Source organism: Eucyclogobius newberryi, unplaced genomic scaffold (assembly GCF_026437365.1).
Source record: "Eucyclogobius newberryi isolate DKJ021-1_F unplaced genomic scaffold, fEucNew1.0.hap1 SCAF_1, whole genome shotgun sequence".
Taxonomy (NCBI): Eukaryota; Metazoa; Chordata; class Actinopteri; order Gobiiformes; family Gobiidae; genus Eucyclogobius; species Eucyclogobius newberryi.
Window position 1 is genome coordinate 19,445,625 of NW_027315723.1, and position 26,174 is coordinate 19,471,798.

A 26,174-nucleotide genomic window follows, 5' to 3' on the forward strand; every position below is an offset into this window, starting at 1 on the left:
GTCATATGAACTTAGAGGAATAAGGCTACGGGATTGTGTGTTAAGTGTGACATCATGAGTCCAAATGTTCAGAGCTCCAGGACTTCTTTGAGCCTAGCGACTTTAAGACAAAGTAGGTAACAAAACGAGCACCACGCTAAATAAAATCAGTTGGTGTAACTTTTTTTTAAGTGCCCCCTACAGGTCGGACAACTCATTGAACTTAAATGCAGTTAAAATAAATATATTTGAAATTGTGCTGGATTGCAGGATCACTTCCTGTTTGTAATTGATGACATCACAGTAGGACATTACCCAGCAAACACTGGGCCAAAACTCATGTAATATCACAATTTCTTTTTCTTTGACAAATAGAAATATATAAAGCGACTTTATTTTGTTGAATTTATGTTTTTAGAGAGTCAAAAACTTGTTTCTTTGTGTAAATTCTGCATAAACTTTGACTGGAATGGGTGTCCCTGGTGTGATGTCACTTCCTGTCATTTTCTACAGATTTTTCTACGTTTTCTCCACAAATAGCTGCGCTCGATTGGTGTAAAACTAAAATGTATACGTACAACAGGTATAAATACAGCAAATAAAGTCAAAATGAGAAAATCTTTAAACCCAAATCTTTATGGATGTATATATATTTATGTCCAAAAAGGATCTTTGGAGAAACACCAGACTTCACTGACCATTTTTGTGCAGTTTTACATTTCAGAACAGCTTTGACCCTGGAGCAGTTTTTAAAAATCAGCAAAACTCCATTATAATGAATATGACCGGACCCCGAAGTAAGACTGATGACTCCATGGATCTGTCTTATTACACTTCCCTGGGTTATGCACAGTCAGACATTCTTTAAATCGAAAAATGCTCCTCAACATTTCAACGAAGTGGCAGAATTATGATACCACAATTACATCTTTTTTTTGGGGGCCTTGGTTTTTGTCAATGGAGCTTTTGTTTCATTTGTGTTTTGTTTTGAGCTTCTACTGTAGAAAACTCACCATTGATTCAGATGTTGTGATGCAACGATGTGTTTTAGCTTTCCTGTATCTTTTCCAATTCAAAATATAATCATTTGTTTTAAAAATGATTCATCGCCATGGCAGCAGTCCTGATTTCTCATCACTCTGAACCCCAGAGCCAGCAATTTTACACTGCGCAATTCGGTTGTTCTTAATTGTTATTTATCTTGTACTTATGGGAGTGTGTAAGCTTTACGTTTAGGTTTTATAGAGACTACCAATGACAGTGGGCGAGTCAGGAGATCTGGACAAGGCTTCCTCGTTATGTTGGTAAAAAAAACACACTAAAAATCTGAAATTATCTGCACGTCAACTGCTGTTTGGTTGAATCTATCTTATTCCACTTTTTTTTTATATAAATTTTTTTTATTGAAAAAAAAATACAGACCAATCAAAACTTGTGTGTAAATAAAGATACAGTCCAGTAACATTGTCAACAACAGCAGCGGCAGGGAAAAGAAAAAGAAAAAGAGAGGAAGAAGAAGAAAAATAAATAAATAATAATAATTAAAAAAAACATAAAAGAAAAGAAAATTTTAAAAAGTGCGGAGTGGGCGGTACCAGAGAAAATAATGTGTGTATTGTTTGAGATGACTGTTTTTAGAATAATGCATCCAGATGAAAATAAAATACAAAATTAAAGCACACCGGATCCAAAATGTGAGTCCCATTTAGTCCGTTTTATGTCAAATTTCTCCATTTCCAAGTTCAGTACATACGTGATTTTTTCCATTTTCCGTATATCCATTATGATACCGGTCCAGTCCTTTATTGTTGGTACAGTTTGTTATTCCGCATTTTTCATCTGTAACTCATTGAAAAACGGAAGTGAAACTGGTGATTATCACATTTCTCAAAAAAGCGCGCAAAGAGCCTGAACTCTGAGCCTGAATTTATTTTATTTATTTTTTTGCATCGGGAATCATAATCGCGTGTTAAACCAGACACGTTTTTTTGATTTGTTTGAAGTTTTTATTTCGACATTGCAGCGTGACTGGCCGCCATGATCACACACGCGGCCCGTCGTGTTTGTCCCATGGATGTATGTCACGTTCCAGTGATGAAGCACGTCCTCCTCCTCCTCACTTTGCGCCTTTTTGACCCCGTTTACGTCCATAATTACAAACCGTTTATATTTCCCTCTGCCCGCTCTTTCACGCTAGACAACTTTTGTTTCATATTTTCGAACTCGTGAAAAAAATAGAAATAAATAAATAAAATAATCTCCCGATAACACCCTGCGCAGACGAGCGTGCGCACTGGCCACAAAGTACCGCCATAACCGCGTGACGTCAGAGCCCGTGCGCGGACGTGTGTTGCCCGGAGCAGAAGAGTCTGTCCACGGGGCGAGACAAGAATGGAACTGTGACCGCGGGAGGAACGGGACAAAAAACACACACACAACAACAAGGTGGAAGGACAACCGGAACGCGCGCGGACCGGAAGAGTAACGGAGCGAAACGTCTGCGCGTAAAGTTGCGGTGAGTCGCGCGGGATTGAGCCCGAGGAGTTCGCGGCGGGACTGGATCTAACCGTTGGGGATGTCGTCTCCGTCTCCGCCGCGGGGGGTGGAGGAGGTGGTCATGGTGGTGGTGGTGGAGGAGGAGGAGGAGGACTCCCGCTTCTCTCGCGCGGACGGCCCGGGAGTCGCGCGCCATTGAAAGCGGAGCGAAGCCCGCGCGTTGCGTGTGCGTCGCTTTAAAAGCTCGTGGTCATCGCAGCTCGGTCCCGGCGCGGCGCGGCGTGGCCCTTTTTCCCGAGTGTGACCGTTTTACGCGTGCAACTGTTATTTTTTGAGTCGGTTTCCCACGCGGGACGTGCACGTTTCCCCGTCCACGAGGTTTGCAGCGCGAGACGCGTTCAAGAAACATGCAACTTTTCCAACTTCAGGTCAGGAGAGCGCGGCCTTGTGCTCTGCCGTGTGAGTGCGCGTTCATCGCCGCGGAATCGGACTCGTCCTGACGTTTTCCGGGTGATTTTGAGCTTATATTTAAGAACAGTTGTCGGATTGAACGTTTTCGCTTTGATGTCTGCGGTAATGGATCGATAATAAGCGCGTGTCTGCCCTGGCGTGACCGGAGGAAGGGGCAGGACAATGAGGGGGACAACGCGCTTTAAAGGGGACATATGAGCGACTGTAAAGGGCCTCGAACCCGCGTCACGCCGGTGTTTCCACGTGATTTGTAATAATAATAATAATAATAATAACTTTTATTTATATAGCGCTTTTCAGTGACCCAAAGACGCTGAACATAATAAAAAAGGGGGGGGGTATTTACAGACAGGGGGGACAACACGTACAGAACACATTAATATACAGATAAAATGAACAAAACAGAAGAAGTAGAGAGAAAAAGATGGGGATGTAACAGGGGGTAGAAGAGTAGGCAATGGGGTAGAGGAGGCTAGGGGTAGGGGAGGTCATAGGCTTGGGTGAAGAGGTATGTTTTTAGGCGGGATTTGAATGTTGTGAGTGAGGGAGAGTGGCGGACAGGTTGGGGGAGGGAGTTCCAGAGTCGGGGTGCTGTTCGGGAGAATGCTCTGTCGCCAAAAGTTTTGAGTCGGGATGTTGGTGCAGTCAGGGTGAGAGAGGAGGAGGATCGGAGAGCTCGGGTGGGGCGGTGGGGGATGAGGAGGTCAGACAGGTAGGGGGGGGCAAGGTGGTGAAGAGCTTTGAAGGTGAGGAGGAGTATTTTAAAGTTTGTGCGCTGCTTGATGGGGAGCCAGTGGAGAGAGCGGAGAACGGGAGTGATGTGATCACGGGACCGGGTGTGGGTGAGGAGGCGGGCAGCGGAGTTTTGGACCATTTGGAGTCTATGGAGGGAATGGGAGGAGATGCCAGTGAGGAGGGAGTTGCAGTAGTCAAGGCGGGAGGAGATGAAGGCATGGATGAGGGATTCAGCAGCGGGGAGGGTGAGGCAGTGTCGGATTTTGGCGATGCGGCGGAGGTGGAAGTATGAGGTCTTGACGATGTGGCTGACATGGGGAGTGAAGGAGAGGATGGGGTCCATGATGACACAGAGATTGCGTACCAGGGTAGAGGGGGTGATGGTCGAGGTGTCGATGCTGAGTGAAAAGGGACCAGTTTTATTGAGAGTGGATTTGGTGCCAATGAGGAGGAGCTCTGTTTTGTCACTGTTCAGTTTGAGGAAGTTGAGAGTGAGCCATGATTTTATTGTAGAGATGCAGGTTTCAATGTGGCTGAGGGGAGGGTTTTGGGTGGATTTGGTGGTGAGGTATATCTGGGTGTCGTCAGCGTAGCAGTGAAAGTCCAGGTTGAGTTGGCGGAGGATGTGACCAAGGGGGAAGATGTAGCAGATGAAGAGGAGGGGGCCGAGGACTGAGCCCTGGGGGACCCCCTGCGTTACTGGGGAGAGGGTGGATGAGTGACCGGAGAGGGAAATGAACTCTTGCCTGTTGGTGAGGTAGGATGTGAGCCAGTCAAGTGCAGAGCCCTCAACACCCAGTTGGCGCAGCCTTTGTTGGAGGATGGAATGGTTTATAGTGTCAAAGGCTGCGCTGAGGTCTAGTTTGAGGTTGTAATACCTCAAAGATGTGTTTCGATTGATTCATGCATCTTTGAATTGTCCCGTTTTGTCTCGCAACTGAAGCTCAAGTGCTCGAGAAATTCCTGTTTTCCCCTGCCCCCTACACCGCCCACTTCCTCGTTCTTGCATGTTGATTGTTTGTAAAAATCGGGACGCACGACGAGTTCTAAAATGTCGTCTAGACACAAGTCAAAAATAAGAAAAAAACTTGTACATTAAAATGCGCTGCTTGTTACGGTGAAATACCACTGTGAAAAGGCAGGGCTTCCGAGTTCTGTCGGTTTGAACAGGAAGTCAATGTTTATTTCTATTATTAAGCTGTAATGTAGCGTTTTACAGTGAACACAATGTAAAATGATCATGTACTTATGATATAGTTAAATTCTAAAGGCTTGAAAAACGCTTTATGTACAGGGTTCAGAATAAGCGGTATCGCATCGCAAAATGCGACGCAATTTCTCTCAAATGCGATGCATTCGTCAGAAAAAAGGGCTTTTGTATCGCAGCTTTTGCGATACAAAAATGCGTGTTCCATTGTGTAACCAAAGCGCCTAAAAGTACTGATCACTCGTCAATCGATCGTCAATAACGGCATGACACATGTAGGACGCTGTGTTGTCATGACACATGTAGGACGCTGTGTTGTCATGACACATGTAGGACGCTGTGTTGTCATGACACATGTAGGACGCTGTGTTGTCATGACACATGTAGGACGCTGTGTTGTCATGACACATGTAGGACGCTGTGTTGTCATGACACATGTAGGACGCTGTGTTGTCATGACGAGTCCCGCTGCTGTCACAGACCACGAGTCTGAAAGTGGGAGGAGCCACGTGCGGTAAAGTTAGCGTCAGATACAGACTTCTGAGGTCAATATCTCCTAAACGCAAAAGTCTTTGCAGATCATACACAGCCAAAATATTCATATTTACACTGCCAAGTGACACAACCTCGTTTTTAACAATCATGTGTATTTTGGGCTCAGCGAATCGCACGGCTCCGAATGTGCAGCCGGAGCCGAGACGAGTGCTTAGGGACCGTCATCAAATGTGCAGCCGGAACCAAGACGAGAGTACTTAGGAACCGTCATCAAATAGCAAAACGAAAAATAGAAACGTTTTATAGCTGGAATAAATAAATAGAGCGGTACAATTTGAATAACACATAAAATACACCATGATGGAAACACCACAGCAACCTTTATTTTTCCATCAGAAGCTTAATACATATTTTTTGTGAGTGTAAAGACAATTAATATGTAAATGAGACTCCTGCAAATAGTCATCTGATGATGATGATATGGAAGAAAGTTGTAAATGAGGCCATCTGACTTGGTGTTAATTAATATGTTCAACAACTAATTTTATTTGCAAGTTTTCTGTTTTATTTTTGAAAAAAATAAATAAGTGTTTTAAAGTTAATTTGTTAAGTTTTTTTTTTTTTTAATAGAATGTTTACAACTACATTTGAAATAAATAATCATGTTACATCAATGGAAAATATTGATTAAAGTTAATTTGTTAAGTTTTTTTTTTTTTTAATAGAATGTTTACAACTACATTTGAAATAAATAATCATGTTACATCAATGGAAAATATTGATTGTTAGTCACTTTCCTGTTTTGCTATGCAATTATCAAATTGCCATACAAATTTGAAAAAAATCAGATTGTTTTGCAGCACCGCTATACAAGTGAAAATCCTTAATCTGAGCCCTGATGTAGCAGTATAAAAATAACTTTGAAAGCGGTTTTATATGAATAGGCCTTATGGTTCAATACGTGATTGATGGAACCGTTTTTTTGGTACTCAATGAAAACCTCAATGTCAAATCGACTTATGGCTAGTCGACCGTAGAAACAATAGTCATATTTTGATCAATTGTAATCGTTACCTGGATCACACAGACTCAAATCACCTACAGAAAGACGATAACAGTAGCACTTGACCGTGTGGCAGACGGTCCACCAGAAAAGTTACACAGTGATGTTTTAAACGGTGTAAGCTAAGTGTTATTACTTTGTTATTTCCTAGATCTTACATGAAGCTTGAACGACAGCGATGCATACGACTGACTCCGCCCAGGACCTCCGTCTTGTAGAGAACAGGGACGTGCGCTGCAGCCTTCCCCCGAACTCTTTATCGTCCGCGCCGACCGCTCTCAACACCGTTCTCGAGAACCGCGCCCCCTCGATGGCTAACGCCGACTGCGGCGAAGCCCTCTCCTCGCCGGCGGAGGCGAGCCCGGCCAAACCGGCGTCAACGTCGCCCTCCTCGTCAGACGACAGCTTCGAGACGAGCCCCTCCACGTCGCACATCGCCTCCGCCGCCGACTCTTTGCAGCACGTCGAGTCGAGTGTCTGCAAAACGGAGAAAGAAACCGGCTCCTCTGCGCCGCTTTACACCGCTACGCCCTTCGGGGACACGGGGGCGGACTATCCCAATAAATTGACGTTCAAAGGCATCACCGTCACTTTGGAAAGCGGTAAAATCTGGCATGATTTTTACAAATGCGGCACCGAAATGATCCTGACCAAACAGGGGCGGCACATGTTCCCTTACTGCCGCTACCGGATCTCCGGTCTGGACCCGGAGCGGATGTACACCATGGTTCTGTCCGTGCCTCCGGCGGACGCGCTCAAGTACAGGTGGAGCGGGAAGAGCTGGGCGGTCTCGGGACAGGCGGACCACCTGTCGCAGGGGTTAATCCGGGCGTATTCTCACCACTACTCGCCGTGCACCGGAGCCGAGTGGATGAAGGTGCTGGTGTCGTTCAAAAAACTCAAAGTGACGAACAACAGCGGCGACCAAGAGGGGAACATCATCCTGCACTCGCTGCACCGCTACATTCCCCGGCTGCACGTGGTGCCCGCGCCGGACAGCGTCATGCCTACCGCCGACCAGCCGGTGGTGGTGGGGCCGGAGAGCATGACCTTCACCTTCCCGCAGACCGAATTCATGGCGGTGACGACATACCAGAACTTCCGGATCACGCAGATGAAGATCCGCTACAACCCGTTCGCCAAGGGATTTAGAGAAAATGGGAATAACCCGCGACTCCACAGGGTGAACAGACAGATACGGTACGTGAGCGTGGAGACGCCGGGGGCCAGTGCCACGGCGCAGAAGCAGGAGCCGAAGGAGGAACCGAAGGAGGTGACGAAGGAGAAGCCGAGGGAGGAACTGAAGGAAGAGCCGAAGGAGGAGCCGACGGAGGAGCCGACGGAGGAGCCGAGGGAGGAGCCGAAGGAGGAGCCGAAGGAGGAGCCGAGGGAGGAGCCGACGGAGAAGCCGAAGGAGGAGCCGAGGGAGGAGCCGAGGGAGGAGCCGAAGGAGGAACCGAAGGAAGAGCACAGGTGAGCGTACAAAAATGCTTTTTCCTCATTGATTACCGTATTATCCGGACCATAAGTGGCCCCTTTTTTTCATAGTTTTGGCCGGGGTGCTACTTATATTTATTCTTATTTACTTATACTCAGGAGCGACTTATATGTGATATTATTTGTTATTTTCACACTTGCAACCGCATTTCATACTCCAGTGTTTTTTTCTTCTCTGTTATGCATTTTTTGGCTGGTTCGACTTAGGCCAAATAAAATAAATAGCGGTAACGTTGAAAAAAAATTAAAATATTTTTAAATTTGTTTTAAAAATATATATTTTAATATTTTAAAATCCTTGCACAGATTTTGCAGACGGTTTTCTTTTCTCAGAAGTGAAGTGGCGGTATTGGTATGCAGATATTGAATAAAATAGTTCTCTACATGTATACCAGTCCAACCACAGGAAAAGAGCCATTAGCAGACAACTTTTTAGTGATTACCGCTCTGTTGCGGCCCCCGTGCCGTGGTCCGCGCTGTCGCCCTGCGCGCGTGTTTGTTGAGGAAAAATGTCTTACAGACTTCTACGTTCACTATTTTTCTTATTGTCACTTGATGATGTGAGCACCTTTCGACAGTCACGCCAAATATCTTCACCGCAGCTTCCCCGGGGGTGCCTGTCGCCATGGCAGCTACTCTGCACGCTGACCAAAAAAGAGCACATGCGTAGGTTTTTCGCGCCCGTAGGTAAAACGAAATCTATCAAAAGTCCGGCGATTTTCATATTTTACAATCCCCACAGATGATTTTTTTCCGCAGCTTTTGGATTCGCTCTCACTATTTGACATTCTCGAAACGTACGGCCAGTAAATATGTGATAAAATGTTCAAGGTCGGGTTTTCTTTATTTTCAAATTCACGTCAGTTGGGTTACCGGAAACACACAACTTTTTTTGTTTTGGGCCTTATACTCCAGTGCGAATTATAGTCATTTCCTGTCCATAAACAAGACTTTTTGATTTATTAATCCCGCCCACCCATTCCCGACTTTAGTTTATACAAGCGCTGAGCAATATTGAGTGTGTATATATAAGTGTGGTACAATATATATTGTAACCTGTATTTTTTTTATGTCCTGATGACTAAATGCAAACATAATCAATGTGTGAGATTGTACCTGTGACTTAGTAGAGGTTCAAATGACTAAAGGCCCGTCCACACCGCCGCGTCCGACGCGTCCAGTTTACATTCAAAGTCAATGGTAAACGCGCGTCGAGCACGTAGTGCGTTATCCGTGGCGCGATTTCTTCGTTTTTGCGGCGCGATTGGTGCGTTTTTTTTACGCTCTCGACGCTTTGAGTGCGCGTATCAGGCAGCCGAGGCGACGAAAGCGGCTACGCGACGTGTTCAAACATGTTGAGGTCTCTGCAGCTGAAGCGTTGCAGCAGCCGCAGCAGCCAATCAGAGCTGACGCTCCGGTGACGTACGTACGTACGTATTTCCCCTGGCATATCTGGTATTCCCCGTGGAATTCCCCAAGAAGCGCCACTTTTTCCTTGCTCGTCAACAATGGCAGACGAACGATTGATTGTGGCTGTTTGTGAGAGAAAAGAGCTGTACGATGTATTCACGGTGGAATACAGAGACAGAAATAAGCCCGGCGCCTCCGTGTGAGAGTTTTGAAAAACAAAAACGCTCTCGATATCCGCCATTTTACACAATGAACAAACAACTTCACTGCTCATGCGACAACACCTCTACTGCGCATGTGCGCAGACAGCTCAAGCGCCGCACTGTGTACAGTGGCCGGGGCGTCGCGAGCGCGTGTCCGGTGCGTAAACCTTTCAAATGTACACGCGCTCAAATTCTGCGTCGGGCGCAATTAGGCCGCGGCGGTCTGTACGTAGCTTAACACTAAGAGAATTGTGTGTTTTTTTTTTTTTTTTAAGATTTAATTGCAAATTTCTCCCCTAATATTTTCTTTTTGACATAATTATTTTTCATATTTATTGTCCATGATCCATCACCCGCCTCAATTTGTCTCTAACATGACTGAGAATTGGCAGTTAGTTACTAGTACTAGTTACTATATTTTGTCAATAGTTATAGTAGTTATTGTAGAAAGTGTCAATAGTTATGTGTTTTGAAAAGTATTTGTCCTCTTGAACTATGTTGTTGTGTTTTCCACAAGACTTTCATGTTCATGCTCTTCCCTCTCACCGTGTTTGTATTTATCTTCCCCACAAGTTTGACCTTGGTTAAAAAGTCTGAACTAATTATAATTTCTTTAGAGAATTAATAAAGCTTTGCAGAGCTTCAACAAGGTCGTTAAACAAAAGACTAAAATTCCACTATGACAAGAAAGTTGTGTTTCATCCGCATAAGCCGGGGGACCTTGTTCTTCTTGATGACCCTGCTAACAAAATGAATAAACTGGCTCCCAGGTGGAAAGGACCATTTGTCATTTTGAAACATGTGACACAAGTCGGTCGTCCAGGTGTGACTTATGAGGTAACGGATCCTAAGAAAGCACATTCACGGACATGGATTGTACACCACAATAGACTCAAAGCATTCAAAGGAGCTTTGCAGCCTGTTGAGAATATGGACAGGACATTTTCATCCGGACTGACAATTACACCCTCAGTAGCTCCTCACCTTACAGCTTTGTCTGGGGCTCTACCTTTTCTACCTCCTACTCCACCACATGTGCCTGCTCGGTGTAGGCAGCCTGAAGTTGCACCTGCAGGAGAGGCTACTCCAGGTGCTCCGCCTTCTCCTTGTTCTTCTATTCCCTCTGTTTCTCCTCCATTCTCCCCTGTTTCCCAGCCCAGTGTGTCCCCTCCATCCTCTCCCATGGCACGCCCTGTTGTGTCCCGTTCTGGTCGCAGGGTTTGCAAGCCAAATAGATACAGGGACTTTGTCACTTGATATGTTACTCCCTGATGTTTCTAGTGCTGTATGTGTGCGGCCTAATTTTACACATATTGTACTGTTCGTATTGTGTTTTGTTGATTATTCTACTGTGTGCTCAAGGTTATGAGTGTCCTATTTGAAATGGGGACATTTCATTTTGTGGCAGGGGAAGACTGTAACATATGATTTTATTTAATATTAATTTCTGTTTGATTTACTTAGGGAATTTATCATTTGATTATAGTGTGTTGCACTTATTTTATTTTGGGAACATTTATTCTGTATATTGTTTCAGTACAACCCTTTTTGTTGACGCACAGGAGTCGAGTTGAGAGTTCAGAGCACGTGAAATAAAGGGACGGCTGCTCAAACACTGTCCTGCCGTGTTGGTTTATTTTGGCACAGGAAAATAACAGAAAACCCACAACAAATATAAACTCAACTGTAACCCGCAATACCCACTGCCTCAGAGACCGGTGAGCCACAAGAAATAAGGGTTACAGACTCACTATAACAACTATTGAGATACTCTAATGAATCAATACAGAAAAAAGCACACTGATAGGACTAAGTGGGACTTTCTCTAAATATTTTTAAATATTTGAAATTAGACCAGACGTGACCCCTGCAGCACGAACATGGACCAATCTTTCTGTGTAAATATCTCATGTTACAACCTTGGCACCTGCGGTTTATTGACGGTATAATGTACAATTCTGTACGGATTTTCTTCGTAAAGTTTGTGTGCGTTGCTTTTATTCAGGAGCGCTCTGTAGTAAATATGATGATGATGATGATGATGTTCTTACGCACTATTTCTGTATCATTTGGTCTTGCAGTATAAAAGTGAAGCCCAGACTGACGGGACCAATCATCCTGAAGCCCATAATGTCTCCTTTCTCCCGTGATGCAAATGTGTACGTCCACTGCCGGGGCAAGCGCGCGCTGGGGAACCTGGTGGTGGTCCCGGGTCAGGAGGAGGAGCCTCAAAGAGAGAAGAGTTCCACCATCGATCTCACTCCGCCAATGAAACGCTGCATTTCTGTCAACCCAAAAGCCAAGTCGAGTCCCTCCTCCAGCCCCAAAGCACACAAGTACAAGAAGTACTATGGCTGGAGGAAAGAGCCCGTCACCCCCGCCGCAGCTGCCGGACCCCCGCATGCCACCGCCGGACCCCCGAATGCGACCGCCGTGCTGGACGATGTGGAGGGCCTGCTGTTTGTGTCGTTTATCACCAAGGTACAGAACTGCAAATGAACCACAGCAAAAGAGTCGTCCTGGTTTAGTCCCAGTCTAGTCTCAGTTTGGTCCCCGTCTAGTCCCCGTTTAGTCCCTGTCGAGTCCCAGTCTAGTCCCAGTCTCCGTCTAGTCTCAGTTTGGTCCCTGTTTAGTCCCCGTCTAGTCCTAATTTAGTCCCTGGATAGTCCCCGTTTAGTCCCAGTCTAGTCCCTGTCTTTTCCCAGTCTAGTCCCCGTCTTTTCCCCGTCTCCGTCTAGTCCCCGTCTAGTCCCCGTCTAGTCCCCGTCTAGTCCCCGTCTAGTCCCAGTCTAGTCCCAGTCTAGTCCCAGTCTAGTCCCCGTCTTTTCCCCGTCTTTTCCCCGTCTTTTCCCCATCTAGTCCCTGTCAAGTCCAGTCCCTGTCTAGTCACCGTCTAGTCCAGTCCCCGTCTAGTCACCGTCTTTTCCCCATCTTTTCCCCGTCTAGTCCCTGTCTAGTCCAGTCCCTGTCTAGTCACCGTCTAGTCCAGTCCCCGTCTAGTCACCGTCTAGTCCAGTCCCCGTCTAGTCTAGTCCCCGTCTAGTCCAGTCCCCGTCTAGTCCAGTCCCCGTCTAGTCCAGTCCCCGTCTAGTCCAGTCCCCGTCTAGTCCAGTCCCCGTCTAGTCCAGGCCCCGTCTAGTCCAGTCACCGTCTAGTCCAGTCCCCGTCTAGTCCAGTCCCCGTCTAGGCCCCGTCTAGGCCCCGTCTAGTCACCGTCTAGTCCAGTCCCCGTCTAGTCCAGTCCCCGTCTAGTCCAGTCCCCGTCTAGGCCCCGCCTAGTCCCCGTCTTTTCCCCATCTAGTCCCCATCTAGTCCCCGTCTAGTCCCCGTCTAGTCCCCGTCTAGTCCCCGTCTAGTCCCCGTCTAGTCCTCGTCTAGTCCTCGTCTAGTCCTCGTCTAGTCCCCGTCTAGTCCCCGTCTAGTCCTTGTCTAGTCCCCGTCTAGTCCCCGTCTAGTCCTTGTCTATTCCAGTCCCCAGTCTAGTCCTCTCTTGGTTTGGTCCTGTACACGTTTAGTTTAGGCGGCTGCAAAGTCTCAATGTTACTTCTAAACATAAAAGTTTCCTACTTGCTATAAACAATATTATTTATTTTACTTGACTTTACCTTTATTTAACCAGGAATGAATAAACAAAAATCCTTGATCTTAAAAATAATCAAATAGTTTAATTTTGTAATGTTGTATGTGTTGTGTTCCCCTTGGACCTCCAGGCTGCTCTGGACCATCACCTGGTGGACCAGCCCGTGAAAACACCAGATCCTTCAGCTTCACAGAGTCCCACGCACTTGTGTCAAACCAGTAAGACCCTCGATATATTCAGATGAAAGTTCTGTGAGCGGCGTGTTTGGAGTAAGACCATGAAATGTTTTGAATGTCAGAGCGAGCGGAGGCCTCGGCGAGCGAAGACGAGCTGGTGAGTCTGGAGGCGCGGCTGCTGAAGGACCTGCACCTCCTCAAACACAGACAGACGCTCCACCCGGTGCTGCAGGAAGGTGAGGTGGGCGTGGCCGGACCCCCGGGACCGATCACAGAGAACGGCTCCTAAACACAGACTCGACTGACTTTGAGCTTGTGACTTTTAACCGTGAAAATAAGTCTGATCTCTGGTCCGAACCGCATGCTTTTAACTGCTCTGACCGTTTGACCCGTCGATCAAGACTAGAAAATGAAAATAAATAAATCACATTTGGACTCTTATTTGGAAAAGGACAAATTTGACGGATTGTTTGTGTTTACTTGTGCTTCAGTTTCTATTGTTCTGCTGGATGTCTATTGATTTAGATTGTTCTCTCTCTGGTTTAGTTTGTTTATTTATTTAAATATATTAAAATAAATTAGATTAAGATGGATCTTTCATTACTAGAGTTTGTCAATGTTCTTTTGAAATTTTAAGAAAAAAAATAGTTAAAATAAATTTGATTTAAAATGGATATTGTATCACTAGAGATTTTCATTGTTCTTTAAAAAATTTAAGAAGAAAAAATTATTAGAAAGAAATTGGATTAAGACAGATCTTTTATTACTCGATATTTTCAATGTTGTTTAAAAATTGGGGAGATTTTATTACCAGAGATTTTCCAAAATAAAAATGAATTAGATTTAAGAAGGATCTTTTATTCCTAGAGATTTCCCCAAATTTTAATGACACAATTATTCACTTATGGTAGTCACATTTTTGGACCACTGAAATAACCATTTTAATACGTGATTCACTTTCATTCACTTTAACTAAATGCTTGAGTGTATTTTTAAATTTAACCAGGAAAATCTCAAATAGTCAAGAATGTATATATTTTCTTCTTTTGACTGTAATCTCAAAGTCATTCACGCTTTACAGTGTAGATTTTGTACTAATCTTATTTGTTCTCCTCACATTTGTTCAATGATATGCTTATACACACAGACAATGATGAAATTGCAGAGTTTGTACCGTTTATTGACTATAAGATGATGATAATAACGTTCCTTCTCTCAGTGGGGTTGAAGCTGAGTTCTCTGGACCCGTCACTGCCCATCGACCTTCAGTATCTCGGGGTTCAGCTGCCTCTTCCTCCTAAAATAACCCGCGTCGTGGCCGGAGGTGACGTTTTCACGCACACATTTGTCACGAGCACGTCATTTGGACCGTAACGTGACTTTTACCGCGTTCTCTTTTGACAGACGCGGGATTGGCCTTCATCTCCAGGACGGGGAAAACCAGCGACGTCACCAAAATAAAAGGATGGAGGAACAAATTTGTGAAGAGCGATAAACCGGCTCAAAGTGACGGTAAGAGCTCTGTCTATAGCACATGTGTCAAATACAAGGCCCGCGGGCCACATCCTGCCCGCCACACGTTTTAATCCGGCCCGCCAAACATTAACCCTTCGGGGTCGACACCCGCACCGGTGCGTTTTGAAACATGGTCGGCTTTAGGACCGCGCAGCATGAAAACTAAGTGACGTAGACGGCTGCCGTCAACGTCATGCGGAAGCGGAGACCTGACGCTAATTTTTTTGTGTAAATCCACCGAATAAAACCGAAGTTATGATCATTTAAATTCCATTAAAAATGTGCGGAAAAATATGCGCTCTTTTCTGCTCGCGTTACATTTATTATAATAACTTTGTCGTCTTTTGTGATTAAAAAAGGAACTGAAAAAAACGTGTGCTTGTGCTTGTGCAATGTTCAGGACGCACATGGGTATGTAAACATTCAGTCACATGACAACTAGTCAAAGAGAAAGAACGAACGAGAGGATTCTCTGCTGTTTTTGAAGAGTTTTAGTATTTCAAGTATTTTATTGTCAGTAGAATAGTTGTTGTGAAGCAAAATGAGGCGCACACTTCATGTTGATCAAGTTTAGACCTGCTTTAGTCCTGGTTTAGACCTGGTTTAGTCCTGGTTTAGTCCTGGTTTAGACCTGGTTTAGACCTGGTTTAGAGTTCCTTCTGAACATCACTCACATGGAAGTGCAAGGCCTGTGATGTGGCTCTCTGTGTCATTTTGGACAGAAACTGTTTTGAGAAGTAGCACAAATAGAAAAACGCCTGTGGATTTACCTACTTCTTATTGTAAATAGTAGTTTATTGCTTGTATATATCACAAGAATACTTTTATATGTTCATATTTGCACCTTGTGGTTCAGTTTGAACCTTTTTAAATGCTTGGTTGAGCATGTTTGAGGGTTTTACAATGAAAAAAAAAACATAATTTTTCTAGACAGACTTTGTGTTTTCAGTGTGTGTTAAGGTCCAGTTAAGTTGAAATAGTATGTCAAAGTGAAAAACTAACTAACAGATCATATAGGTGAGGTTGTGCTGAAAAAAAAGATACCCAACATTGGTCTGGTAAACATTTCTTTATGTAGTATATCAGGGCAAAATTGAAGGTACCCAAATACGGCCAAAAAAGCTCCGGACCCCGAAGGGTTAAGAATTTATATTATAATAAATCATATATATATATATATATTTTTTTTTAATCGATTCATAGAACCGTAGTTACATCCGTGACCATTTTTATCGCTAATACTACACGTCCCACAATGCCGCCGGTGGCCGCCCCTGTGTGCTGCCGAAGGAGAAGCGCTGAGGAGTAACTACACACGTTGCGCACTTTACACACTTTTGAGCGGAAATCTGAACGAGGAAAAGAGATATATGGCTTTAGGAAACACGTGGAAGAAAGAAAGTAAATGGTTTGTGGACGTTAGAGCTGTGCTAAAAGTGGAGCTAATGTGGAGCTAACAACACGAAAACTAACTTCTGTGATGATGCTCTGTGAGGAAAGCATCCTCTACAAACCTGGACAGATCAGCAGCCGCAGGTAAAAACACAGGTCAGAGTGTAATAAAGTATGAACATGACTGTGTCCACACTAATGTGACTGTGAACACAAACTAACTTCACTACATGAATCATTTGTCACGAAGATCAGCTTAAACTATGAAAATAGCGAGCTCATATTGAGTTTGAGCAAAAACATGTCTGTGATATCTACATTTCACATCATAAATCACATAAAAAGTCCATGTTCCTGTTCCTGCTGCTGCGTGAATATGGACTCAGTCTTTCACCTGCTGCAGATTTGTGCAACACTCTCCACAACTATTACTAGGCTGTAAAAAAGCTATTTATTTCTTAATTGTTTTAATAGTTTTATTTTGTACATAATATTTGGCCCACAACTCAGCTTGAGCGTTGAAATTTGACAGAGTTTGGTTTGATGGAACACCAGGCTGAGAAATAGATTTTCAAAGTTGGGGCCTGGGGGGCCCCTAACTTTTCAAAGTTGGGGGCCCCCAAGCAATTTCAGGGGCCCACAAGCGCGCGGCGTCATAAGAACAAGATAAATGTGTTGTTTTAAACCTGGTTATTGGCATATAGAACAATTTAAAGTACTTTTATCTGTTATTTGAAATGAAGAGCACAAATACTGAATCATATAAACCAGAGATCATGGTCTTTAAAACTGGTTAATTCAATATAATAATGTTTCTTATATACAAAATAAATACTGTTTACAGCATTTGACACAAGGAGATCTTGTGGAATATATGAAATCACGTCCTACAAAATAAACTACTCATATATACATTGCCCCGAAAATTAGACCGGGCATTTCCGAGGACACGCGAACGCAACACGAACGCAGCGGCCAATCAGATGCCCGCTTTCATCGATATGACATCACGGGGACCGCTCGGCCAATGAGAAGCGTGTCTGTCAAAACAAAACTTAAGCAATGAAAATGCCCTGAATATGGCCGAATTACTAGTTAAATATCGATTTTTTTCGAGGAGGGGCACGGCGGGCCCCCTCCTATTTCAAACCGCGGGCCCGCCGAAGATTCAACTGCTTGCGGGCCCCGGGCCCCTGTCTATTTCGCAGCCTGAACACTGTGGCTCATAACTTAACCTCCTTTCTGAAACGCTCCACGTGTGTTTGTATTTAGTGGTGTGTCAGTTCAGGTGTACAGATAACTACACAGAAATGGAAATGTTAGTTAGGCGAGAGTTTTTAATTTGTTTTTTCACAGATTTTCCTTGGCATTTTTAAAAGGGGAGGACGGAATAAAAATTAAAATAAATTTTATTTTCCCATTATCAAATCACATTTTTACCATCCAAAAGTCGGAGATGAATTTAAAAATAACATTTTATTCTAAATAATTTTCTTGGCCTACTCCCACCTCTACATTATCTACATAATTATAGTTATCAATGCAAGACATTGAAAATAACTCTTATTATACTGCAGTGTACAAAAATCCATTCAACGTCATAAACTAACTGTTTAATGGAAGGTGGAACTCAGTGATCAGACAGAAAGTAGTCCCAGACTGACAGCTTCTCAGAAAATGAATCATCCCGTGACCAAATAAGTCGTATTGTGTTCCTGTCAAGACTCGATAAAGTTTATCAAAGTGTGCAATGAATGAAAATGTCTTATTGAGCTAGCTTAAATTTGGCCACAGTGATTTGATTCAACGGCGCAGTAATTTTTCCCACGCTAGAGTCGTGACACGCAGCTCAGCTGATTGGGACAAGTAGCGTCCTTACAATGCGATCAGAAGAGAACGCGTGACTCCAGACGAGCTGGACATGTCGACATGAGGAGGCGGCCAAAGCGTCCAGTTTACATTCAAAGTCTATGTAAGCACGGCGAGGCGACGCAGCAGCCAATCAGAGATGACGCTCCTTTTTGTTCCTGTTCTGTACATATATATTATTTTTATATATAGTTATTTATTTTTCCACAAAATAAATTACATTTTATATTATAAAACATGTGTCCTGTATATATGCACCTTTTTCATATATAATACTGGGTAGTTTGTGGGGAAATCAGTGGCTAGATAGAAAATCGGTATTGGAAAAAACGTTTTTGGCAGATCAGACCTCCTTAAAAATGGAAATCGGTATCGGCCAAGAATTTTGCAATCGGTGCATGTCTAGTGAGTTGCGAGAGTTTTAAAGCTCTTACGTTCGGACGAACTCGGGGGTCGTGCAGAAATGGTCGGAGGTCGGAGATGCTGGTACAGAATAGGTTTTGGCCAAAAAAACTTCGGAAAATCTGCTAAAACAGGAAAAATATTTTAATTTTAGAATCTCCGTTTTCTCGCGAAACAACTTATTAAAAAACTCTCTCCTCAGTACATTTAAAAGGTTTTTTAGATCTTGAGAATTTATTTTGTTATAAAGTCAAATACAATATTTTTCAGTTCCAAATACCTATGACTAAATGTTTCTCTAGATCAAATCTGAAGTTGTAATGCACATAAACTGAAGCGCAGTATTGGTGATATTACACTTGTTTTTCTTAATACAGTCATCTCAGTATATGAGAACAAACGTTTTGTAATTTTTTTAATCGATCCAATAATTGCTTCAAAAACAGCGTAAGCTATATACAGCTTTTTATTTCTTGTATTTCTTATATTTTTAATTGTTTTATGTTTTACGTTATGTTCGGCCCGTGACCCAGCTGAGCATCGAAATTCGGCCCGCGGCTCAAATGAATTTGGTCTACAGCGATCGACTTTGATTTCTATTTATTTGTAAGTTTGTAGTTCTTTGGTGGTGAATTTTGTTTTGCTTGTGCTTTAAGTCCAGAGTCCAGCTGAGGTCAACCACAAATGAGATAAATTGTGTCCACTGTTAAAAAAAAAAGATGGTTCCAACCCATGAGCCAGTTAATACAAATGTCGGTACAGTGTAATATCTACTTGTCACGTCCGTGGGATACGTTACATGTTGATGCCGCCGACTATATTATCAGTTATTTCTCCTATATTTGTATAATTAATTTCATTTTTTTTAACCTGTTACCATCCACCTATTTGGCCCTGTGCACAATGGTTGGACATACCCAAATGGCATTGCTTATTAAAAGGGGATCTTATGTTCCACATGCAAGTGTGATGCATCATTAGAAAGCTTAGGCCTTCTAGTTTCTGCAGATGTGCACATGAACACTGTCAGAGCTTCAGAACTTAAACTTTTTTAGTCTCGCCTGAATATTGTCAATTTGTAATGGTCCTGAGTAGGGATGCATACCTAAACCCACGTTCAGGTTCAAGTCCGGATTCGATTCCAGAGGTTTAGGTTCAGGTCCGGGCCTAATGAGTCCGGACCTGAACTTATGCCATTTTTGAAAAATGTTATAACAGCGTAACACAAGCTACTTGGCTAAATTAAGTTGAAGACACATGAACAAGGACGACTATCAAACACAAGGCTTAATAACTGTAGAATACAAATACTATTACAAAATATAAGCTCCAATTAATTAATCCAGCAATTAAACAATATTACTTTGCCTTAGTATTTACTTAGATGTATGAATATGTATATTGCACATTAACCCACCTAAATAAATGCTACATCACACCACAACATAACAGTTATTTTATTCATATTGTTGAGACCCTAGTCTCTAGTGCGCGTGCGCGGTCTCTGGGGCGGAGCTAAGAGCGGCTCAGGAGACGAGGTAGTTTTTGATGTTGCTGTTCCATCACCATGGTTACGGCCAACAGTAACCAACTCTGTTCAAGAAATAAAGTGACGACTTGTGAGCACTAAACCAGCATTACTGACCTGAGTGAGAAGTTACAATATTTACACCCAAACCAAAGCACAACCGGCTCCTTTAACAAGCGTCTTAAACTAACTCACGGAGCAGCACAAGCGGAGGCTGTAGCAAACAAACCCGTGGACAGAAAAATTGGTGGATGGTCTCATTCTGTAGGTAACAGTCTGAAGATCGATGCCAAACACCATCTTATAAGTCAAACGGGTCATTTGTTATGGACAGAGAAATGCGCCTGACGAGCCTTAATCCTGAATATCGTCACAGAAGAAAACTTTGTTTACTTGACAATATCTCAAAATCGGATAACTTCAGGAAAAATACAAGTGGATATTGTTTTTCAATGATTCCTTACGGACAGACTGAGTACAAGGATGTACAGAATTAAAGCCGTTTCGTCTGTCATAAACAGCAAACAGGACATGCGTTTGTAAAAGTTGAGACTTTCTCACAAACTATTGGCAATTGCTTCTTGGGGCATATTATTCAATGTAAATCAATGACATATTCGTTTTGTTGAGAAAATAAGCTTTAAAATGGTGTATGGCTTGCTGGTATTGACCACGGAAATAAAAGTGATGATGTTAGAGAATATTTCACATATGGAAAATCCGCACCGGCACGCAGGTGGATGGTAACAGGTTAACTGCCCTGGAACCTGAAGGTCGTCTTCTTCTGTCACTTTTAATGGACATGGACCGGCCTCCTGCTGGTGCCAGAATCAGGACTAAACATGGACCGGCCAAAATATTAATTTTAGTCACGATTATCATGAGGAGAAATATGACAATTGTACGATTATTCAGAGAAAAGTAAGGAAACATTTATTATTATTAAACAATTAACTTCCCCACTCTTAATACAGCGTATTAATTTAAAAATAAAATGGCCACAAATGGATTAAATAGCTCTAAGCATTATATCATTTATTAGTGAGATGAGCTCCATGGTAACGCTCGGGGGGAGGGGCTTAAAACTTTCCTTTTGCTTCACGAAAACAACAAACCGATTTGTGAAGAATGAAAAAAGCATTTACAGGTAAGATTACGCTCTAGAACTACATCTCTCCTCCTCTGTGCGTTCCGTGGCTTCACTTTGGGTGTGGGAGTGAGTACTTTGCCCTCCAGCGCCGTCAGCGGTGGGGCCCCTTTGCTTTGCCGATAAAAATGCATTTTAAAAAAACTACTCGCGCTGACTGAACGGTTGTTCAGCGCCTTTATTCAGTCTTGTTGACTTTCCAAAATCTGGTCGCTCTGGTGGGGCGTCCAAAGTGTCCGACGCTCAAACGCCCCCAACGTGTTGCGCCCGACGGTAAAAAACGCAGGATTCACGCTGCAAAAACACGTGTCCACATACTGGACGCTTTGACGCCGCGGAGTGAATGGGCCATTAGAGAATACAAAATCGGGTCACACGCGCTGAAAAATTTACGTCAAGTCAGTATGAGACTTTATTTTTGAGTCTGTCAAAACTGATTTTTTCGTCGGCCATTGACCGTGTCCGACCCATTATTTTGAGGCTTGGAGTCAGGACTAAACATGGACCGGCCTCCTGCTGGTTTCAGTTTTATGCAGCTAAAGTCTGGAACATTCTTCCTGAAGATGTGAGACTGGTTCAACTCTGACAATGTTCAAATCGAGGCTAAAAAGGTTCTGTTTAGTTGTATGTTGTGTTCACGTGTTCTGGTTTGGCCTTTTGTCTCTCATTTGGTTTAGTCCTAGTTCAGTTACAAATGTTGATGCGTTATTCCATAATCACTCAATTTTTATCCAACCACATAATGATATCACTTGAACTCTACAAACATATGCACGCTTCTCTGCTTTAACACACGTATTATCGTCCTTTTGTGGCCGTGTTTAGCGCTTCACTCGGACGGCTCTGGCTCGAAGAACTTCTCGGCATTCTGCAGCGACATGTTGGACGAGTACCTGGAGAGCGAGGAGCGGCAAATCAGCGAGCGCGCCGAGACCCTCTGCTCGCGGCCCCCGAGCGTGGTGGCCTACGAGCTGCCGGCCAAGAGCGCCAGCTACGTCCGAACCCTGGACAGCGTGCTCAGGCAGCGCGCGGCGGCCCCTCCCCCGGCCGAAGCCAGCCCGCCATCGCGCACGTCCTCCGACCTGCACTCGGAGCCTCTGTCGCCGACCTCCCCCGCCCCGAGCGCCTCGCCCGCTCTCTCCGACTGCCCCGTGGCCCCGGCACTCACCATGGCACAGAGGTAAGAGATCGAGCTGCAACGTACGAGTGTTTTGATAATCGTGTGTAGTTTAGTCTTTATTTGAAGGGACAACGTTGGGAGGAGTTCGTAAAAGTACGACGTTTGGAAAAACTCCGAAGTCATGTTTAGCCATTTTTGAAGCAATATGGCCGACATTTGGTTGGGCGGACGGCGTTGCCGTAATAATATTTTTTACTTCTCTTGTCACCATCTACCTCTGCGCCAAATTTCATGATTCTACGATCAGATTTTTTTTAGGTCATTTCCCATCTCTCAATGCATTTTTGGTACATTTGGGGGCGCTGACGCGCCATTTTTTTAATTTTAGAAAAAGGAAATAGCCAGAATGTAGAGAGGCACGATTTTTAGAGGTGTGCTAATTTTTGTGACTTTTCGTCAATGTTCAATCAAGGGGGTTGGTCCCGAGAAGAAGAAGAAGAAAGAAGGAAAAAGAATAATATTCCGATGCGAAAACAATGTTTCCCATTTTTCAAATATCATAAACTATACATTTTCGGAAAGCGCTCGCGCTTTCCTACCTCATGGTGTGGGTCCCTGGTCACTGACGGGTACTTTCGTTAATTTTGAGTGGGCTCCGCCCACTTTGTGTTTTTGGCCCTCTAAACAGTAATAATTTATGCTAATAATGCTTCGCGGTCGTCATCCCAATTTAAAGTGCTCGTTTAGTGCGTACTTTTGCACGGGCTTCGCCCGTTTACAACGGTAAAGTTCCATTTTCCTACTACTAATTAGTATGCACGGGGCGTGCGTGAGTGAAGGAGTGCGTTAGTGAGTGTTTGGAAGTGGGCGAGCGCTTCGCGCTCGATTTCGTGCGCACTTTCGCAGCCGTGCTTCACACGGCCTTACGAGATTAATAGGCCTCTCGCCAGCTTGTGGCGCTCGGGCCTAATAACCCATATAAGTGGCTTGGGGGGAGCTCTGCCTGCTCGGGACCACCGTGTTATACAGTAGTCAAATTGAGATGTGATCGTGGCATTTAGAAAGGTCTGTGAGTTTAAACGCATCGGTTTGTTTTGTGATTATTGGGGAGGATGTGGGGCCAGTACGGTACTAGGGATGCATACCTAAACCCACGTTCAGGTTCAAGTCCGGATTCGAATCCAGAGGTTTAGGTTCAGGTCCGGACCTAATGAGTCCATTTTTGAATAATGTTATAACAGCATAACACAAGCTACTAGGCTCAATTAAGTTGAAGACACATGAACAAGGACTTAACTGCAGACTGAAATAAACTCAATTTATCTGGTTTATTCACTGTTTATTAACAGAAGTTACAACTTACAAATCACAAGCTTCTAAGATAAGATAAGATAAGATATTCCTTTATTGTCCCACATGGGGAAATTTCATTGGTGCAACGCAGGTAGATACAGAGGTAGATACAGAAGAACAGAACACTTATAGGAAGTCTGAAAAACACTTTCAGTAGAAGATCTCCTATAAGTAAATAAAAACTCCCATAGACAAATAAATAAATAAATACCATTGCATGTGATCACAACAGTAATTGCACATGAATATGTGTCACGACAGCACATAGACTGCACATGAATTTCACAGTAATTGCACATGAATTCCAACAGCAATTGCACATACGACAGAATTGCACATCAGTATTAGGTTAGGTCAGTATTGCGACGGGATAACGTGACGATCTCCGGGTAAGACGACTGTTCTCCGCAGTTTCATTAGTTCCTCCTTTGTGTAAACGCGGTACGGCGCCGGCCGGGGGGCGGGGCCGGAGCCGGGGGCGGGGCCGGAGCCGGGGGGCGGGGCCGGAGCCGGGGGACTCAGAGCCAAAACATATCGCAACGACACGACGAAAACACTCAATCCAGCCGAATAAAGTCAAAACAAGTTAATTTAAAGCGATTCCAGTGCGTGTCCTGATCGTTCGTGAAGTTCCTCTTTCATATAAACGTGTATATAAACGTGTACCGACGACACGCCGTACTTTAGCGTGGCCGGAGGGCGCGGGGGGGGCTGGTGGGCTCGCTCGGAGCTAGCTAACTATATTTACAAAATATAGGAGATAAAGCACAATAAGTGTGAGAAAGAAGAGAGAGCGTTTACACCGGGCTGCCAGCTGTACCAGCGCCTTATGACGTTCTAGCTAGCTAACACACATTCATGTGTTTTACTAGAGGAACAACTCCCGAACAAGAGCATGTTGAGTATTGGTATTGGGGCAGCTGTTTCAGCTGATACTATGTTTGTAAGTGTGTTACTGGTTTGACTGGGCTGTTTCCCACACTTGAAGTTTAATGCCTTTAGATACATTTCCACTCTTTAATTTTGCAGATCCATTGGCATCAAAGTCATGTAAAAACCTTCAAAAACTATCATAAAAGTCAACTCGAACCACTATAAATCAACTTAGCAGTATCAAAAATAGAATATGAAAATATTTTACACTACACACAATACATCATATTAACAGCATTAAACACAAGACCATATTTAACATCTGTAGAATACAAATACTATTACAAAATATAAGCTCCAATTAATGAATCCAGCAATTAAACAATATTACTTTGCCTTAGTATTTACTTAGATGTATATATATGTATATTGCACATTAACCCACCTAAATAAATGCTACATCACACCACAACATAACAGTTATTTCATTCATATTGTTGAGACCCTAGTCTCTAGTGCGCGTGCGCGGTCTCTGGGGCGGAGCTAAGAGCGGCTCAGGAGACGAGGTGGTTTCTGATGTTGCTGTTCCATCACCATGGTTACGGCCAACAGTAACCAACTCTGTTCAAGAAATAAAGTGACAACTTGTGAGCACTAAACCAGCATTACTGACCTGAGCGAGAAGTTACAATATTTACACCCAAACCAAAGCACAACCGGCTCCTTTAACAAGCGTCTTAAACTAACTCACGGAGCAGCACAAGCGGCGGCTTACAACGATTCAATTAAGCCAGCGATCTTCCCGAATGTTCGGTCTCTCGCGTCTTTAAACTCATTTCACCGGCTTCAACTTCTGCCGCGGGGAAGACGCGTGCGTCGCTGATGCTCCGGGCGCGCCATTGACAGCGATGTCAGTGTTTACGTCTTTTCCAGCGCGAATTTCGCGATCTATGGAAGGTTTAAGATGGTTTAGATTCTAGAACGTAAAGGATATAGAATGTGAGTGGTAGATTTTTAATGAGTCCAGAACCAAATCACCGGGGTTTCGTTTTTTTTGGACCTGAACCGAAACGTTTTTATAAGTCCGGATCCGGTCCGTCGTAGCGGTACACATCCCTATACGGTACAGATTATAGAATGAGTTTGGATGTATGTTTAGGTTTAGGTTTGTTGGCAGCGGATTGTAAAAAGTGTGCCGGGCTCTTTGTTTTAAATTGGGTTTGTTTTTCTGGCTCTTAACAGTGGATTTTAAAGGTTTGTTTGCGTTAGTCTTTTTGATAAACTTGTACTATGCATTAATCTGGATAAAACTGTTGAAAATAGTAGGTATAACATGCCCAGGTGGATTATGGGTTGGGCTGGTCGGGTCCTTGTGACGATGGCCAATTCCAGTGATTTTTCTTTGTTGATTTTTTTTAATCCAAATCGTGCAATACTACGTCTAGTATGGTTATACCAAATAGTTTTAAAGCGTTTAAATACTAGATAATACTTCCTTTGGCTATAGAGGCATTATTATCTCTGCTCCACCCCAGCTGGAACAGATTTAACATGAAATATATGTGCAGATAAACTCAAATATAAACTAAATGTACTCAAATGTCATTTAAATAAACACATTGTATCTATAGTTCCATCCATTTTCTTCCGCTTTATCCGGGGC

The 26,174-nt window shown here is 43.7% G+C and overlaps 1 protein-coding gene across 1 annotated transcript in view; it reads left to right on the top strand.

Annotated features, from left to right (window-relative positions):
* Window positions 1-6,599: 6,599 nt before the first annotated feature.
* mgab (MAX dimerization protein MGA b) overlaps window positions 6,600-26,174 on the top strand; it is a 34,900-nt gene continuing 15,325 nt past the window's right edge. The window contains exons 1-7 of the mRNA XM_072449257.1: window positions 6,600-7,919; window positions 11,638-12,037; window positions 13,267-13,354; window positions 13,435-13,548; window positions 14,532-14,636; window positions 14,717-14,824; window positions 21,991-22,345. Of these exons, the coding sequence (XP_072305358.1) occupies window positions 6,625-7,919; window positions 11,638-12,037; window positions 13,267-13,354; window positions 13,435-13,548; window positions 14,532-14,636; window positions 14,717-14,824; window positions 21,991-22,345 (2,465 nt within the window). The 5' untranslated portion in view covers window positions 6,600-6,624. The remainder of the gene's footprint in view (window positions 7,920-11,637; window positions 12,038-13,266; window positions 13,355-13,434; window positions 13,549-14,531; window positions 14,637-14,716; window positions 14,825-21,990; window positions 22,346-26,174) is intronic.